The 20,398-nt window shown below is 35.5% G+C and overlaps 1 protein-coding gene across 1 annotated transcript in view; it reads right to left on the reverse strand.

Annotated features, from left to right (window-relative positions):
- Positions 1–20,398, reverse strand: part of TRPM6 (transient receptor potential cation channel subfamily M member 6) — a 71,994-nt gene that overhangs the window by 9,858 nt on the left and 41,738 nt on the right. Inside the window, exons 24-35 of the mRNA XM_015814473.1 lie at positions 19,697–19,899; positions 17,794–17,926; positions 15,464–16,596; positions 13,565–13,671; positions 11,972–12,098; positions 7,945–8,042; positions 7,868–7,878; positions 5,745–5,795; positions 4,880–4,905; positions 3,331–3,381; positions 1,085–1,150; positions 465–751 (exon numbers count right to left, since the gene is read on the reverse strand). Of these exons, the coding sequence (XP_015669959.1) occupies positions 465–751; positions 1,085–1,150; positions 3,331–3,381; positions 4,880–4,905; positions 5,745–5,795; positions 7,868–7,878; positions 7,945–8,042; positions 11,972–12,098; positions 13,565–13,671; positions 15,464–16,596; positions 17,794–17,926; positions 19,697–19,899 (2,293 nt within the window). The remainder of the gene's footprint in view (positions 1–464; positions 752–1,084; positions 1,151–3,330; positions 3,382–4,879; positions 4,906–5,744; positions 5,796–7,867; positions 7,879–7,944; positions 8,043–11,971; positions 12,099–13,564; positions 13,672–15,463; positions 16,597–17,793; positions 17,927–19,696; positions 19,900–20,398) is intronic.

A 20,398-nucleotide genomic window follows, 5' to 3' on the forward strand; every position in this document is an offset into this window, starting at 1 on the left:
AGAGTTGGAAGGGGCCTTGGAGGTCTTTAGTTCAACTCCTGCTCACAGGAGGCCATATATCATTCCAGAAAAATGGCCATCCAGTCTCTTCTTAAAAACCTCCAGTGATGGAGCACCCACAACTTCTAAAAGGCAAGCTGTTCCACTGATTAATTGTTCTAACTATCAGGAAATTTCTAGGTTGGTACTAGTACAGTGCAATATTTGTAATACTAGTATTTACTGGTATTACCATCTGTGTGCTACGATGAATCCATTTTAGCCATTCTCATGAATAGACCTACTTTTAGGGCACGTGGTGAGGCAGGGCTGAGGCAGTGATGGCGTTCACACGAGATAGCTGTTCACAGAGTTGGGACTTAGGTGACAAGTGGGATTTGACAGACCTCTTGGTGAACCACCATTTTAAACACGGTGAACCACAGTGAGGGTTCGTTCTGTAGTGCTGATCAGATTATACTCACTCTGAGACACAGATGGAGGACAGTGCTTTCATGGAAGATCTTCTGCCAAGTCCGAACAACTTCAGGAAGGAAAGATTTTACAATGAAAACCTCACCTAACTTGAGCACGTTATTTTCAGACCAGGTACAGACAGCTTTCATAGCTCTCCTCAGACCTCCATCCATTTCCTCCTGAGATAAAACTTGAATCATGGCAGCCATGCCGTGCTGTGACCAAGAGGACATGCTTTTATCAAGGTTCGAAGGTGAACTTTCTTCCAATCTATAAATCGTTACTTCTTCTCCAGCTAAATAAATTGAACAAATAATAAATAAATAAATAAATGGGAGATATTGTGAAAAACACAATGAGATTAACAATAGATGAAAAATGCAAGGATTTTTAATAACAATGTTTTCCAATTATTTCTTGATATTATACAAAATAATATAAAAGGTAGAGATATGGATAGAGATACAGATGAAAGGGGGAGAGAGAGAGGGGGAGAGAGAGAGAGATGCATCATGACTTGAGTTAATAAAAATAACCAGACAATAGCATGATTGTACATTTGAAGTCTAAATTATTATGAATTTTCCTAATGAGTGAAACATTTTTCATACATCAGCATGGTACTCACCAAAAAACTGCACTGGTGTGAAAGGGATTGTTTGAGCCAGCCTCATTAAATTGTTTCTTTCAACAGCTGCAAAATAGCAAGTTATTCATATGATTTGAAATGATTTCCCCATCCTTTTAAAAAAAGAAAAGTGAAAAAGAGCTCCTACTCCTACATAAGGCCTTTGAGTGGGAGACATAAAATACAGTACAACTTTTGAAGTGATCAGAGCAATGTTTTATTTTCATTCATGGAAGTAAAACTAATTAGTTATAACATTATCTTAAGAGTTATTTCGGCATTTTTAGTTTTCTCACACTGGGCCACTGGCTTGAATGGGCAACATAAATATGCTGGACCAAGACTCAGTTAGAGTTGGAAAGGAACTTAAATGAGCATTATAGCACTGGAAGACCTTTAAAAAAAAACAATTGAAATCATTTATTCAGCCGTCAAGGGCCACTCATTGAATGTATTCTTCTGATTTAAATAAAATGGGCAATATTTGATATCATTTCAACCCACACAATTGATCTAATACTGACAACAGTTATTAAGATTTGAAGCTATGTATCCCTTGATCTTTGCCAAATTACTGAAACTTTGTCTGAACTCAAGGTATCCCTTTCTATATTTCTTCTCGTATAGCAAGGCAGACAATAATATGGGATGTATTTATTGCTGGATATAAATCAATTTCTCTGAGCATTTTTATAAACTTTAGTAGTTACAAAATGACCCTTCACATTTCCAACATAAATCTGAACTATCTTATACATTCTAGACAATTTTTCTGGAATCATTTACCAGAAAATATATTTAACACTTGGGGTTTTTTTTCCTTGTCATATACACTTTGATATATCTTTCTGCCATTGTCAGAATAGGTATTATTTGAAACAAAAACATTATCCTTGGCAAAATATTTTTGTTATAAAAATTCTCCCCAACAATCACAATTGTAATGTCTTCCCTGTTCGGTTCTTTTTGTGCATGATTACTACTGCAAGATGACTATATGCACAAAAATGGAAAGACACTGAAACATCACAAAGAAGGAATGGTTGGTAAAAATGACAGAACTAACAGGGATGGCAAGATCACTTGATTAGTGAAAGATCAACAAGTACATTTATCAATGACTGGACAGTCCTTAGGGACTTTTTGTTGAAAAAAGAGAAAAATGAACTTATGATTTATGGCTTTAAAGATTAGAAAGAGTAGCTTATAGAAAGAAGGAAATTATGATATAGCACTAGGTAAAGAGGGCAAAATACAAATGTATTTAAAACCGTTATCAAGGAGATCGAAAGCCATTTATGTATTTCTTCTTTTCTTTTTTCTTTTTTCTATTTCTTTTTCTATTTTTTTTTCACCATTTACTATTTTTCATTGTTGTCTTTAGTTTCCTTTATGGTTTTTAACTTTGCAAAAAAATATGATTCAATAAAAATTAATTTAAAAAATTAATGTGTAAAGTTTGAATAGATTTTGTTTAAGTTTCATGAAAATCCATCACGGCTGAATTTTTAATATATACTAAACTGACCACAGCATTGGTATATGCTGATATGTGCTTCTGATATAACAGCTTTCATACTTACTGCAATAATAATATACTACCTCTAACTCTCATACAATTATTACATATTACAAATACTTCATTTAGCAATCTCATCAGGAACAGTATTTGCAAAGACTGTGATATACATATATTCTTAAATGTGTGACAGTAAGGACATCTGCTGGTAGGTATCACAAATTTCATCTAGTAGAGAATATGTAACATCTAGCTTTGAATATGTAATCTTGGCAAGTTCAAATTGTGTTCATTGCTTCTGATGCAGCGTGAAATCATTTTAGGATATGAATTCACTAGGGATTGATACTAAAAGCAGGTACATTTGATCAGAAACTGAACTAGCTGATCCTCAATCTCTACACCCTCTTATTATATTTCCTAAACATAATAGAAATTATATTTATAAAAGAAATCATATTACAAAACAAATTTTCTTTCTATGGCTTTTGATTATAGATCTGTTATTATCTTTTCCAGTAACCAATTTATTTTACCAACAACTACTTGGCACGCAGAAAGCAGTGCTAACATAATAAATTATCTTAATCTCCCCATGATACTCTCTTAGGAATTATTTTAATGTACGGCACTTGATAATGAGCTACTTCAAAGTCAGATAATTAGAAAATGATAGAAGGAAAGAATTAATATACTCAGCATACTCACTTAAATACTCACTACGTACCTGAGTAATGATGGTGCAAATCTTGAGGGGATTTTAAGGAGTGTGAGATATCTGAAATATTTTGAAAACATTAATGTTAAATATGGAAAGAAAGTACACTGCTGTGAGCACTGTGCAGTCAAGACTGTCATAAAGTGATTGGCAGTGAAAGGGAATCCATTTTTAACTTCCTGTAAAGCCCTTCTTTGAGCTAATTAAAATTCTTTTTATTAAATTATCAGTCAAAAAGCATATAATTATACTAGGGATCAGAATATTATTTGTTTATTTAACAATACCTATATCTTGCTCTATTCCTAGCAGTTTTTGGGCAGACTACAAAAGGGCTAAAGCATTTTTTAAAATATTATCTTAATTGTATTTATACACAATTAAAATACCGGTACTTTAAAAAGCCAACAATCAGCGTCATAGGTACCAATAAAATTAAAATAACAGCCAAATATATATCAGAATAAGATGCCTTTCAACTCAATTGAAAATTTATTCAACTGAAAGACACTTTGTTTCTCTGAATTTGAATATTTATTGTAAGTTTTATAAAGATAGATCTGTTTTTTATGGTCAAAGGCCAGTAGTTTAAAATAACATACTGGAACTAATTATCCAGATACAGTTCAAAATTAAATTATGAATCAATATAAGGAAAAAGGAAAAAAAGGATGGTAACTGAATAAAATAACTAAAGATGATGAATATAACTTTTATAACAGATAAATTTTAATTTAAGTCTAGTGGTTACTGACAGCAGTAGCTACAAGTATTAAAAGTTTGCTATTTTCCTGGAAGCTTCACTACAGCAATCACTTAATTAAACAATGCACTGTATTCTGTTGGCTCCAAATCAACTCTATTGCAATTAGTAGTATTATTAATTCTGCTTTCCAAGGATGTTAGATTGGGCAAGAAAGAAGTATAGGTATAACCATATCAATTTCAATATTAGAACAGATAAAGAGACAATTTTGGAAAAGAACATTGTGATATTTCCTTGTTAAATCCATTGAGGGTAAAGTATCTAGATGTGCCCCAATGAATATCTTTTGCTGTATCAATTCAAAAATTTGGAGCATTTACTAAAACGTAGTGAAAAGTGGAAGTCAAAATAAAATAAAAGTGGTATAACATGGTCGAAGTACTCTGAAACAGTTTTTGATTTGCAATCCAGAAATGGATATTATAGTTTAAAATTAATCACAATTTGCAGTAACTGTTGATATAATATCTGAACACTCATTATAGGTCTACAACATCTTTGGATTATTGTGGAGGCCTTCAAATATATAAGTAACCATTAATGCCTAATTTAATTTTTTTTCTTTTTCAATGTCTGTCTATTTGCCATATATTATATGACATTTAAATGGTAAGACTAAGCAAAACATCTCAACAGTCTCTATAAACATATCTGGAAGATTATAGGTTAGACTCAGTTTCCGTATAAGAAAGTCTTTAAAAAGGTGAGTTAGTATCAAGAGGCTTTTCTAGACTAACTTTGTTCTAAATGTGCATTTGACTATCATATTTACAAATAAAACCAAAAACTTACTGCCATCTCCATCCAAACTTCTCAACCTATTTGAAACAAAAACTGGAGTTTTTATCATTGTCTGAATTAACACACATGCATGCCCGCACAAAGATACACACACAAAATGTTAATTGCATTGGGAAACTTATTTTATTCATTCTAATTTTACAAATGATAATACATTGACTGCAATAAGGTCTATGCTCATTCAGGATTCACACACTAACTTACATTTCTTGATTTCTCATGACCACTGATAGACAAACTCTGTTTAATTGTAAATTCTATCATTTGTACCCAGCATTTATCTGCTTGATGTATAGTAAGTCGTTCATGCAGACATACAGTATTTCTATGCAATTTGGCACTAGTTTCAGGACCACATGAAGATGGAATTCATATTTATATTCACATATAAATATACTTAATTTGTCCTTTGTGATAACTTTTTAGAATGTGACACCTCAATGAGGTTATCAGCTAAATGATTAAAGATCTCAAAAGCATGTCAGATAGTAGGAATAATAAGGCCAAACCCCATAAAAAAAAAAGCCATCTACGATAAAACAGACAAGAATACTTACGAGTGGCTTCGGCTCAGATTGTTTTTTCTGTTCTTCCTAGTCCAAGCAATGCTGTTATTTAAATCCTGAAAACAGATTGTTGTTTCTATTATTTTTATGAATAGGCATTTTAAATAAAATTATGTCCATGATTAGTAACTTCCATATCCATATACCTTCTTTTCTGGCAAGGCATACATAGTACACAAAATCATGGCTTCTTTGAACTACAATTTACTGAAACCATTCCTAATAAACTGTATTTGTGACTCACAAGCTATAATAGCTGGATTGTTTGATCATATTAAAACACAACCAACCACTTCATATAATATGCCCACACAAACATTAATAGTTCTTCACTAAGAATGCTGAAAGGCAGAGAACATTTAAGAATATATACCATAATTAAAGCTACACTTCTAATTTTCATCTCAAAATATTGTTAAGGTACACCTTTGTTATTAATACTTAGTCATTACAGATTTATACAATGGGCCAAAAAACAAAATTTTGCTTTCCATAATTTTATTTGTTTATTTGCTTGATTTTTATCATATCTTTATTACTTTAAAAGGCACTTGAGGTGGCGAACATACATAATCTTCCATTTAGCAGCTCAGCTTTATTATAATATTTAATTAACATAAAATATTTCTCTAGATCTAGTACGATAGCTTAGCAAACTTAGTGGTATCAGGAAAGTAAAAGGGATTCTGCTTAGGAAAGTCTCAAAGTGCTAATATAAAATTATTTCATCAGCAGACTATACCAGGAGTGTGTGTGTTCTTCAAAAGAGTTGATCAGAACATTCTGGAATGTGCATGAAACATTTTTATAATAATAATAATAATAATAATAATAATAATAATAATAATAATAATAATAATAATAATAATAATAACAACAACAACAACAACAACAACAACAATAATAACGACTATTATTATTACTATTACTATTACTATTACTATTATTACTACTACTACTATTATTATTATTATTATTATTATTATTATTATTATTATTTGAAGCAGTTCCTTGCAAAAGGCGGCCTTACTAGGAACTGCTTCCATCCTGTGATGATATCTGTAATACCATCAATTCAAACATCCACATCTGCCTATCCCAGGTCCTTGGTAAGGACTCGATAGGTAGACAAAAATGTCAAATGCAGTCTGAACATCTGGCTGACTAATAATAATAACAACAACAACAACAACAACAACAACAACAATAATAATAATAATAATAATAATAATAATAATAATAATAATAATATACATGTCTTTTTCCACTTTCCATAACTACTACAGAAAGTATTTCTGGGAACAGCTATGGAAAGTAATTTTCAAAACAGTGATATGAGCCTGCGGGGAAAAAGTAGCTATTTTAACAAATTGAAAAGATGTGCTATGTATGAGCTTTCTATGTTCCAAAAGTTCCCCTTGAAGGATTGCACAATCTATATTACTTCTTTATGCTATTTCCTTAACAACTCACAATCATATAAAGCCTCAACTTTTAAAATTATCCTCCTCGTATATCCTTTACTTTATGTTTTGATAAGTTGAGTTTTTTTAATCACTGATCTTTAAAAATATTAGAATAGAATAGAATAGAATAGAATAGAATAGAATAGAATAGAATAATAACTTTATTGTCACTTTGAATGTACACTAATGGCATACATTAAAATGAAATTTCGTTGCATACAGCTCTCAAAGGGTTACCACCTCTAATATACACTACATAAATATGACAAAAATAAATAAATAAATAAATAAATACAGAATTATGCATACATCTACATATATTATATGACACAGAGAAACAACAGTCTAGTTCAGGTTATGTATACACGTGCATGACAAGAAAAACAAATCTTGCAAATTTACCAGACAGATGGCATAGGGCAGTGATGGCAAACCTTTTAGAGACTGAGTGCCCAAACTGCAATCCAAAACCCATTTATGCATCATTGAGTGCCGGGTGGGTGTGGCCCATTGGCTGGGTGTGACCCATTGGCTGGGTGCAACCCATTGGGTGGGTGTGGCCCATTGGGTGGGCATGGCTGCGATAGTAACAGCAGACTGGGTGGGACTAAAAAGTTCAATCAATCAATTCCAACTTTGCAAGACCTTTTTTTTTCCGCGAGAAGTTGAAATTGACTGATTGAACCTTTTTTTTTTTTTTTGCACACGGCGGCGGAGGCCTAAAGCAAAAAGGTTTTATAAAACCCAGCTGAAGGCCTGGGACTGGGGCGATGGCACGCATGCCCACAGAGAAGGCTCTGAGTGCCGCCTCTGGCACCCGTGCCATAGGTTCGCCACCACTGGCATAGGGAACAAAGCTATTACAGAATCAGGTAGAGATTAATTACCTATTTCTTCACCAGCAACTTCTGCGCTTAAAAAAGTATCTACTTCTTTAATGTACTCACTAGAGCTCAGCCTAAAATAACAGCACAAGCATTTAATAAAAAATACAGATCATAAAAAGCTCCCTGGCACATCTTACCTCTTGCGATTGTCTCAAGTAGTCACAGATTTGCACTGTCTGCCTCACTAGTTCTTGATTTTTCATTTCCTGATGCATACAACTGATATGATCTAAACCTAGCCAAGTAAACAAATATTCAAAGTTATTGCAAGTATCTTGTTCCCAAAAAGTGAAAGTGTCCTCATTAATCAATCCATTTAAAGCAAGATGGTTCTTACCTTCTACCTTTGAAAAATAGGACTTTCCTAAGGATTATACAATGTCAGCAGAGGGCTGTGTCATGCTGGACTCTTTTTAATCATGAGAGACAACCTTTTTTTTTTCACCCTTTATTTGACTGTCACTAGGATATTGTTGTCAGCTGAGGGACTGAAGGGTATGGGAAAGGAAATTTGTAAAATCAGGTTTCATGATAAAGGATTTATATAATCAAATAGAGGTAGTCCCCGACTTAACAGTTCATTTAGTGACTGTCAGAAGTTATAAGAAAAAAGTGACTTATGACCATTTTTCACACTTACAACCATTGCAGCATATCCATGGTCATCTGGTCAAAATTCAGACACTTGACAACTGACTCAAATTTATGACAGTTGCTGTGTCCCGGGGTCATGTGATCACCTTTTGTGATCTTCTAACAAGCTAAGGCAATGGGGAAGCCAGATTCACTTAACAGCCCTGTTACTAACTTAACAGCTGGAAGCGATTCACTTAACAACTGTGGCAAGAAAGATTGTAACATGGGGCAAAACTCACTTAACAACTGTCTAGATTAGCAACAGAAATTTTAGGCTCAGTTGTGGGACTTCCGGTTTTACGCAGTAGTGACCGGTCGCGGGCTTACGGATTCTCTGCACCCATGTGGCTAATTTTGCCCTGCCAGGGGACCCTAAATGGGTCTAAGTTGCCCCGGAGAGGCGGCCAAGAAAGAAGGGTGCCCCAGCGATTCTGGAATGGCGGTGGTTGTTCCGTTCGACTTGGGGAAAGCCTTCTAACCCGACAGGAGAAAGGCTGGCCGTACTTCATCAACCAGCCTAATCTGCTTGCAACCGAAGTCCAAAAGTACTAACCAGCACAATTGTGAACAGCGTGCTTGAAACTGGGTGAGCAATTTGATCTTCTCTTTTCTATTCTATATTTAATTTCCTGGAAAAGATCTCCATGAAGCAAAATACCTCCAAAAGGGAAGGAGGGGGATTTCCACCCCACCCTTATACTAACGGAAGCAGTGAATTAATCTTTTTATGGAGGTTCAAAATATATGGAAGTGAAATAAATATAAAACCTGAATTTTAAAACTTAAATCTGGATAAATCTAAAATTGTTGAATGGTTAAGACTCATTCTAAAGATAATTGTTCATTTTTGAAATTAAAAAACAAATAGATGCTGACACCTAGTGGTAGATGAAGACTTTAACAACAAAGAACAGCTATGACAAAAAAAGACAATAATCTGGGCTGTAGCCAAAGAGAGATTTATAAATTTCAGAAAAAAAATTTTTTGAACTATTTGGATTACAAATATCTATTTAATTGGGACTCTAAAGCTATTTCCAGAGAAAAGAAAAGAAAAGAAAAGAAAAGAAAAGGAAAGGAAAGGAAAGGAAAGGAAAGGAAAGGAAAGGAAAGGAAAACTCAAATTCTTGGCCAGGAGGAGATATATAGTATACTGCAATTAATACAAACAACACTGACTTTAAACCACAAAGAAATCCAAAATAACTTTGAAAATATAAATCAATCTATTTCCAAGTTAACTCTACAACAAAAGAATTCCTAGAAAACAACAATAGAGAAGGAGCAAATAAAACAGATACATGGATACAAAATTGAGAATAGAGACTTAAAGATGGAACTTAACAAAAGAAGGAAACATGATTTAATCCTAGTGGAAAAAAATTCACAAGAATTGGAAAAAACAACTTATCCCTGAAGACTACAAAATAAATCTGAGGACAAGAAAACAGATTAGATAAAATGGACTGTAGAGATGTCAGGAATATTGGAGAGAAAGGAAATGATAAGAGAAGCCGAGAGAAAGAAAAAGAAAAAGATTTTCAACAAACATGGAAAGGCAGAAGGCCCGTACAAAGACATTTAATCTGATTTACTTTTTATTTCTACAGTAACATTTACGAACATATGGAAAAACCTTTCGACTCAGCAAAATACATTGATTAAGAAAGATACTGGGCAAAGGAAAAAGACTAAAGTGGAAATCAAGAAAATAGATGATGGGACCTATCAGAGAGAATACGTAAAAAAAGAAACATTCGTTTGAATATGGTTAAAGAAATAGAAAAGATTTGGAATATATATGTCATTCTAAGAGGGATGAACCCCCTAAATAATATAGTATGCTTTCCCCCCCTTTTTTTTATTCTATTTCTTGATATGAGTAATATAAAAAAGTTGAAATGGCTTAGATAAAGGAAATGTTTTAGATATTTAAATGTGATTGAATTTAAGAAAATTATAATGGATAAAAATGTTTTGAATAAGAGTTAAAGGACTAGCTGACTAGATGTATTAAATGAAATATTTAAAGATTAAACATATTTTTAATTATGGGCAAAAAGAATAACAAATCTTGGAAACAAATATATAGTAGCTTAGGAGGGATATATATTTTAAGTAGTATGTTATTTTTTATGTTTCTTTATTCTTGATCTCCTTTTTTCACTGTTTTATCTATTCCTTAAGAAATGTAAAAGTGTGAGATGGTTCATATGGAAAAAATAGAGTTAAATTTTTAAATGTAATTAATTTTTGAGAAAATCTTAACCAGTAATAATACTTAGAATTTTGTGGCAGAAACAAATTAAAATAAGGACTGTAACAAGATCTATGGTAAGGCAACCAGAATGGTTGGATAGAAAAGAAATATTATATTGATGTGATTATCATTTTTAGGAATATTGGGAAAAATATATTTAATTGTTATCTATCAAAACAATAAGAATTGTATTAAATAAATGTTTGCAAAAGAGGATATTTTGGGGAAAAGAGGAAATCAACTAAAACCATTATGTGGATTATGGATTATAGAAATCAATTGTTAGTGATTGTTTTACAAATGTAAACCCAGACAACACACTGTTCACCAATTATTAAGTGATTTATGTTTTTAAAAAATCAGTAAAATATAATATAAAAAAAGAAAAAATGAAATTTTGGGCTCAGTTGTGGTTGTAAAGTTGAAGACTACCTGTTATTAATCTGGATAAGGTAGGTGAAAATCAAAGAATTTTGGGCATGGGAATAAAGGGTGCTAAATATTTTAAATCTTTCTATGATTCTGAGATAGAGTAGTGGTAATTTGCACGTGTTAACTCCGTGCAATATTTAAGGCATGAATTTTACATTTTAAAAAAATTCCGCAAATAAAACAGGCTAAAAATACCAGCTTTCTAATTATATCAGTGCTTGGCTCCTGCAAACCTCAGAGGGAAACTTCTGGCAGAATAAAGTTAACTAATCCTGTCCTTCAGAACTCATTAAAGTTCTGCTGGTTCCATGCAATTTCTTCTTACTGTACCACAAATGGAAATTAATATACTGATGATCAAGCCAACATTCAGTAGTAAACCCGATTAACTCTGTAGAACAATCATATGTTCACAGCGGTCCAAGATTTGCTGTAAGTTGTATATCTGTAATCAGTGGTGGGACTCAAATATGTGAACAACTGGTTCTCTGTGTGGATGTCACTTCCGGAAGTCCATTCTGGGCCTGGGCAACAAAAAATTAGCTACCGGTTGTGCCGAAGTGGTGCAAACTGGCTGAATCCCACCACTGTCTGTAATGTGTTACTTATGATTTGAAAACATGTGCATTCTGTCCATCATGGTAGACCCACAACTTTCTACAACTTGTGAAACAAAATTAATATATTTATTCTTCAAATTCATAATATTGTAATTCTTCCCAAGAAGTTTCTTATCCTATCTTTATAGCTTTCTCTCTTAAAGGGGTTATTTTCAACAGTATGCATGGCTTTATTTTACTACTGTATGTACTTTTCATGGGCTTAATGTGACATACTTAGTTGCTTGAAGTGAGACACAGTTAGCCATTTGGCCCTGTGTTCCAGTTTGTCTTCGGCGGGTTTACTGTCAAGCGGTTCCAAATTCACTTGGATGCTCTGAGGGCAACTATCTACTGTAATCAACTGCCAAGAAAAAAGAGAAAATAAAAATCAGCAGAAGGTCCAGAAAAATAACCATTTGAATATCACCTGGACTGCTGTCATAATTTCAGGCCCTCTAAAAGCAATGTCTGTTATCCCCATATAAACAGAGATTAGAGAGCTAAAGGGGGAAATTGCATGAATCAAACAGAGCAGAAATAAGGTACAAAAATATACATAGCCCCAATTTTTATCAAATCAAGATATTTTTTTAAAAAGTCTTTGTATGCTCCATGCATTGTACTCATTATGCAATACAAGGAGTTGACAGAAGGGAAGAAGCGATTTTGCTTATATAACGATCAGTTGCAATGGTAAAAATGTCATCAAATGTAGGATTAAAAGTCACAATACTTTGGGGAAAATCTATTCACGGGATGACATCCAGTGATTAAGCAAATAGTCCTATAAATTTGCAATCAATCTTAAAACATGTATTTTTCCTGTGGATTGTATCCTACTAATTCCAGATGACTCATTTAATCAAACATTTAAAAATTCAGAATATGATTAACAGAACAAAAAAGTTATCTCTGTGGATTAACTACTCCAAAACCTTCTGCTCTAAAATAATCTTTAGAGGAAATGAACAGCTTTTCTTTGAAAACATCTTAACTATGCATTGTAGTTTACAAATAACCATCCTCTATTTGAAGCACTAGCTTCTATTTTTGAGGACTATTTGTTCTTTGTTTTAGTAATGCACTGTCTGCAAACAATTAGATATCACCAGAAGTTTAATGACACCACACAGATCCCCCCCCCTCACAGAGACCCACACACAGAGAGATACATACACACACACAGAGCATATATATATGCTTTTTTTGTAACAAAAAGGTGCCGGAACTCACATCTTGTTAATCGCACGTAGTCAATCACTGCACATACACCCACACACGTCAGTTGTGTAACTAAACATAACGGTCGTCACCCACAGTAAGCACTCAGCGTGCGACCACATGACCAATCACAAGCCAAGCAGTGCCACAAGCCCAGCAGCCGGACGAAATATGCATGCATTGGACTCGACACACAAGCAGTCCGCAGGCACCATTTTAATGATTTTGCCGCTGCTTGATAGGGCAATTTAAGTCCCCGTGGACCAAACATCAAATTTTCAAAAGTTACTTTTAAAACTTGGAAAATCTGTCAAAAAAAGGTGCCGGAACTCTGTTCTATGACAAAAAAAACCCACTGTATACACACACACACACACACACACACACATGCACGGGCATATATACTCTGTGTGTGTGTGTGTGTGTGTGTGTGTATGTACGTATGTATATATGTGTGTGTGTATATATATATATATATATACACACACACACATACATACAGTGTGTATATGTGTGTGTATATGTGTGTGTATATGTATACATACATACATTTATGTGCGCACACAAACTCTAACAACATATAACTCTAATTCTGTTAATACCTACTGGAACTTGAAGAGTTTTTCTCTTTTTCCTTGAAGACCTCCTTTCTTTGTTTCTAAATTTTGCCTTGGCCCATACTGACTGACATAGCTGAGTAGATTTTGAAAATTCTAAGAACAAAAGGGCGGAGGAGACAAATTCATATTTCAAATAAGTCTACAAGTTTTGCACTGAAGATTTTGTTTAGAGATAAGACGTATTGTGATCAATGGGGTTTACTCTTAGATATGCCCCTTTTTAGCATCAACAGCTTGCAACACTATAGAATCATCCTCAATACAATGGCATATATAAAGTTAAGGACACTATGAAGTCAAGCAATAAAAGTGGCTTGCCGCAGACTTCTTACAGGATAGTTTCTAGCATTATTTTTAAAAACACTGATTATACATATTTATCTAGCATATATCTATTCTACAACTAAACAAGTTCAATTTTCTGTTTAGTCATAGAATAACACATATTTTTTTTTTATTTTGTGTGTATAACAAAATATTTAGTATAATTTCAACATGCTAATATTCCATACATTTCCTTCTCTGCCATATTTGTAACTACTTATTTAATTATAAATATTGATACGCTGCCCATCTTAAACAACTCCAATTGGTTTACAATTTATTTTCCTCTTTTCATGCTTCTGTTTTCCAAACATAACAGACTATCATCTGCATTGTAAGGCCTGACCATGAATGATGTAGATGTAAACCCAATCTATAGAGGATAGTTTGGGGAAAGCTGAATTATCACAATTAGTCCTCACATTATGCTAAGGCCTAATTAAGGGTCGTCAAGTTTTTTTTCTTTTGTAGACAAAAATATGAGAGGAGGGGAATGGAGAGGAGAGAGGAATGAAAATGGAGTGAGAGTGGGAGTGGGAGTGGGGAGAGGAGAGGAGGGGAGGGGAGGGGAATGGGAATAGGGAGAGGATAGGGCAAAATCTTGGAGCTTAATAACATAGGTGTATGGAGGAAGAGTGTCAAATGGCATTTCATATGTCATTATAGTATTGCATATACTTATATACCATTATAATTTCATTTGTCCTATGGTTTCATAAAGTGTGTCCCATTATTGTAGTGTTATTGCATACTATTCTAAGACACAATTAATGTCATTCATGCCTGCAGTTGCCATCTTGCTGATAGTTGAGGTAAGATGGTTCTGTTCATATAACCTGACAAATTAAAACCACATGGCACACATTATTGCTTAGGATATTGTTTGAACCCAATCACTGAGTAATATTGATTTAAATTATTTGTATCCTGCCTTCTATACACACACACACACACACACACACACACAGAGAGAGAGAGAGAGAGAGAGAGAGAGAGAGAGAGAGAGAGAGAGAGAGAGAGAGAGAGAGAGAGAGAGAGAGAGAGAGAGAGAGAGAGAAAAGAAGGCAGAAAAATTCAAATACAGAAAATACTGGGTATATATAGGTATTCCTTGACTTACAACCACATTGGGACCAGATTAGGCAAGGTGGTTGTTAAGTGAGTTGCAGCCAATTTTATGACTATTTTGCCATTGTTGTTAGGCTAATCACTGCAATTGTTAAGTAAAACATGCCATCATTGTTAATCTGGCTTCCTCCACTGATTTTGCTCATCAGTGGTCAGCTGGGAAGATCACAAATGGCAACCCCAGGATGCTGTACCCATCGCAAATGCATCCATTGCCAATTGCCCAAATTTTGATCCTGTGCCCAAGGGCATGCTGGACGGTCATAAGTGTGATGACTGGTTGTAAGTCTTTTTTTTTCCAGTAACCTTGTAACTTCAAGGTTGCTAAATCAATGGTGGTAAGTCAAGGGCTACCTGTAAATGCAACAGAGCTTCTCTGTTTGAAGATGAAAGCATAAGAAGAGGAGGAAACTCAAATTTGTGTGGTTATTGCCTTTTATTTTGCAGGTTTTTGCTGTTTTCTCAGCACCACGGCCACAAAAGCTGCTCCCTTTGCAGAAAGGCCAATTTCTCTTGAGAGGATTGATCCAGACAGACATGCTGCGCTGGAAAGTGAGGTGAGACGGTGGGCTGTCACTACTGTATTCTGATATGTCAGAACTGTACGAGAAGGATTTGGATTCCTTGATCTGCACGTGTGGAGGACTGCAACTGCCGTCTTTGTCATGGACCGAATGCAGGCAGGCTTGCTGTCTTGACTGATTGCCCTCATCTCTCTTTTCGTTGTCATCCAAGAAGCCCCAATTTACATAACCTTTTCCTGGTCCCTCACAGTGATAATGAGTAGACTGAGCGATCTCACTGATGCTATTAACCGCATGGATGGACAAATGCCGTTCAGCAGTAGTTTCATTCTCTTTCTTAGCCAGGGAAATGTTCAGTTCCTGCACTTGGCTGATAACCGGCATTGTTTCGGCCGCCTCATTGGCACTGCATACATGACATTGAGGGACAGTGTCACTCTGCTTCGTTTCGTCTTTAGCTTTTAAGTCCTCATCCTTAAGCTCATTCAGAGTAGTTGAAAAGGCCAAACTTAAACCAGCATCTTCAGAAGCTCCTTTCTGATCCGGAGGCACAAGAAGAAACTGTCCGTATCTAGAGCCTGATTTATTCCCCGAAGATAACTCCGATGTCAGAATGCCGTTTTCAACTTCCTGTTCTTGATCTTTCTTGATTAATTGGATTTCACTATAGTTTAGGGTGCCAAAAATGGGACAGTTCCCTCCTAGTGACCAATGGCTTCTGGCTAGGTTTCTCTGAAGAGAAGTTGGCATACTGTAGTACTTGTACTTGATACTGCCACTTTCCATACAACTCAAATCCTTTGAACACAGAGTGTTGCTCCAACTATGTGGAAGCTTCCTACAGGTCTGGTGCTTCTGTTCAGAGAGAAAGGCTTCGCCTTCTTGCAAAGTATCCACAGCTGAAATGACTTTGAGAGTATCAACCGTTAAAACTGAGAGGTCCTGTAAGTGTCCCAGTTGGCTGTCCAAGGCAAGCAAAGCATCTTTGATATAAATTACTTTCTCATGAATTTCCTTCAGCTGTGAAAACATTTCTTGAACTCTAGGGGAAGAACATCCAAAAATTATATTCCTATGCATGGTTCACTGCACTAAATGAATGTATTTTACTGTATTTTCCAACCGGAATATTAGACACTCATTAGATATGAGATCAAATTGTTGACCACTAGCATTTTCTACCCAATAACTCTTGATTACTGCAAGGTATTTACGATTCATAGAATAGCTTGTCATAAATGTGAATATCTGAGATACATTTAAATGGTTTGCAGTCTGCTAAAACAATTTCACTGTCCAAAATTTGGTCTATGTCAGTGGTGGCGAACCTATGGCATGGGTGCCAGAGGCGGCACTCGGAGCCCTCTCTGTGGGCACACATGCTGTTGCCCCAGCCTTGCCTCCCCCCGTGACCCCCTCCTCTCCAGCAGCTACCCTGAAGGAGAGTCGCCCGAGCGTGGCCCATGTGGAGCAGCGCAGCCAAGGACATGGCAGCCAGGCAGCGTAGACAAGACTCTGCCCTCACACCCCATTGTGCACAGTTAATGCTGCAGGGCACGGACAGAGGATGTGACCACCATAGTGCTGCTGGGCTGCCTGGGTGATCTGCAGCGGGCCTTGGAGGCAGTGAGTGGCCCTGCGGGCAGGCGGGGTGAGGGATGGGGGGTGGAGTGGGGGCAGGGCAGGGCATGGAGCAGGGGCAGGGGTAGTTTTTGGGCACTCGGTCTCTAAAAGGTTCATCATCACTAGTCTATGTGATCATTTGAGTAATAGAATAGTATTTGTTCAATATAATTCAGCATAACTCAAAATTTAGTTGAATAAATCTTTGTTTTCTGCATTAAACTGAAGAATGCCTAAAGAATTTAACAGGATATCGTAGTAGCTTAAGGAATTTATTCATTTTTTTTCCCAGAATGACCTTACATATTATTCATTTTTGTTCCACTATATTGCATAATACAATAATGAAATATTTAATTAATATTTAAATATTTACGACCAGTTCTGAAGTTCAACATGATTTTATTGCCAAAAATTAAGAGGGGCAGTTCAAAATGGCAAGATTTGAAAGGTTTGCATACATGACCTGGTTCTTTTATATATGACATTGCATACATGAACAAAAGGGGGGATCCATTGCGATGCTGTGACTGGCATTTATAAATTTTGGACCCTCCCCCATCAATATCATTGTTGCTAGGTATCAAAAGAAGTATTATTATAAGACATGCCCTACCTTTCATTTGTAACACGGATCTGTTCACTATCGCTGAAGTGAAAGCTTTCTTTCTTTTCATGTAAGTACTGTTCGACACACTGTTCTTCAAAATCATGAAGCTTTTTTAATTCTTCATCACTCAGGTACAGTTCTGGGTAAAGCAATAACAAATCAATTTTACTTGTGTTGGTTTTAAATAACCCTAGTGATCAAACATGTGGCAGAAACGTATCAGTTGAGGTGGGTGAACCTTTCAACAGTGTTGATTAACTGCTAATAGGGAGTGGTAAAATGAAACTTGAGACAATGACATGTGAAGACATAAGTTGTATAGAGTGACTGGATGCCATCTTGTTTTGTTCTGTATTGTGTTTTATTGTTCATTATATTGTGAGTCATCCAGAATAAAATAAATAAAATCCTTTTCTCTTCCGTTGTAGTTTCCATTAATGTGTTATACGCCCAACACACCCGCATACACACAGATCACATATAGTCTGTCCCTCATATTTTGTTAAATAACGGATGATATTGAAAAAAGTTATTTTCTTTCCTGCCTATAAAGACTGCCCTCCTTAAAGAAGGCAGTAGTAAACTCAAGGGAAAAAAGATAATATAATGGTATTACCAGGGACTAGTACACTTGAACAAAAGTTGTTCAACGTATTCTGGAAGCCATAGCCTTCCCTTCTAAACAATCTAGTTCATGCTGGGAGATGATGATAAAATTAGTTTTATCATTACAGGGCCTGTATGGAATAGATAGAACATAATATTTGAAGACCAGGATCGAACTGTACGGTCCTTGGTGCCCTCTGAGCTTGGTGGTTTTCTTGCAGACACTTCATTACCAAACTAGGTAACATCATCAGTGCACTGATAATGGTAATTGGTAATTAAATGTCCACACAAAAAAATAAGCTCAGAGAACACCAAGGACCCCGCCTCTCTGGAACACAGCATGTTTTATCAACCGAGTGGTATAGCTACAATCCCATTTGATTAGAAACAACTTCGACTGAACATGATTTACACCTTTCAGTTGGAACTAGGATGCTGGTTATAATCATAATCTGTGAATTCTTCTTTGGAATTGCACCAAAAAAAAAAACCACAACAACCCACATGAATGCTAGGTGGTAGAGAGGAATGCAATGTGCAACGAAATTCCCTCAGTTAGAAACAGGTGATCTTGATTACATTCTGAGAGTCCTTAAAGACCTGGCTGATGTCCCAGGTCTTGTTTTTCTTCTACCTGGTTTCTTCTCCCTGGTTATTCTGTGCTTTGCACCTCTTGTTTGATATGGCATATACACTATTTGCATATATTTTGATGTTAGTTGGTCAAATTTTCCATCTTACTCATTTATTTATTGTACGCTGTATCTTGTTCTTTTACACTGTGCCAACATGGACTACAACAAATACATAAATGAACAGTATTTTTAGAATTCTGCGGCAGGCCTGTTTTAATATCATCGTTCAAGGAAGAATGCATAATAAAAAGGACAGCAGGAGTCCTCGGGTTCTGGATTTAAAAGCACCTGTTTAGACAGAGTTTAGGTTCTTATGATGGCGCAGTGGTTAGAATGCAGTAGTGCAGGCTACTTCTGCTGACTCCCGGCTGCCAGCAGTTTGGCAGTTCGAGTCTCATCAGCTCAAGGTTGACTCAGCCTTCCATCCTTCTGAGGTCTGTAAAAATGAGTCCCAGATTGTTGGGGGATGCTGACCCTGTAAACTGCTTAGAGAGGGCTGTAAAGCACTGTGAAGCGGTATATAAGTCTAAGTGCTATTGCTGTTGCTTATTTGACAATACCTATAATCCCACAATTAGCAGTTGGAATGCCATTATGGGTTTTTTTAATGACATATATATTTGGTCCTTGTATAAGAAATATAAACGTAGATAGAATCTGCTTACTGAGTTCAACATGCTCTTCCTCCTCTTGATCCAGTTCACTGGGCAGCCGGCGGTTGCAAAGGCAATTTAGCACAATACCAATGTGGCTCAATATGATGAAAGGGGGTGGCAGCCATGGCTTTTCATGGTATGTCATGATATAGCGGTAACGGTTGTATTTCCAGAGTTTGTTTGACATAGACTTCATATCAAAATAAACATTACTGTGGATTAAGAAGGAAAGGGAGAGGGTGGGTTGATATGACCCCTTTATAAACCATAAACTTTATAACCATTGAAATGTTACATGGTATTTATTTAGACAGCACTTAAATTATATTTCTATGGAACAAGAAGAAATACAGGGTAGTCCTCAACTTGCAACAGTTTGTTTAATGACCGCTCAAAGTTACAACAGCATTGAAAATAGTGAGTTATGACCAGTTTTCACACTCATAACCATTGCAGCATCCCTATGGTCACATGATCAAAAGTCAGACACTTGGCAACTGACTCATATTTGTGACAGTTGCAGTGTCCCAGGATCAGGATCTGTGACTTTCTGACAAGCAAAATCAATGGGGAAGCCAGATTCACTCAACAACAGTGTCCTTAATTTAACAACCCCAGTGATTCACCTAATAACTGCAGGAACTGGGGTAAAAGCCACTTAACAAATGTTGCACTTGGTAACAAAAATTGGGAGCTCTGTTGAGGTTGTAA

The sequence above is a fragment of the Protobothrops mucrosquamatus genome, unplaced genomic scaffold (assembly GCF_001527695.2).
Source record: "Protobothrops mucrosquamatus isolate PMUCROS unplaced genomic scaffold, P.Mucros_1.0 scaffold254, whole genome shotgun sequence".
In the NCBI taxonomy this organism is placed as follows: Eukaryota; Metazoa; Chordata; class Lepidosauria; order Squamata; family Viperidae; genus Protobothrops; species Protobothrops mucrosquamatus.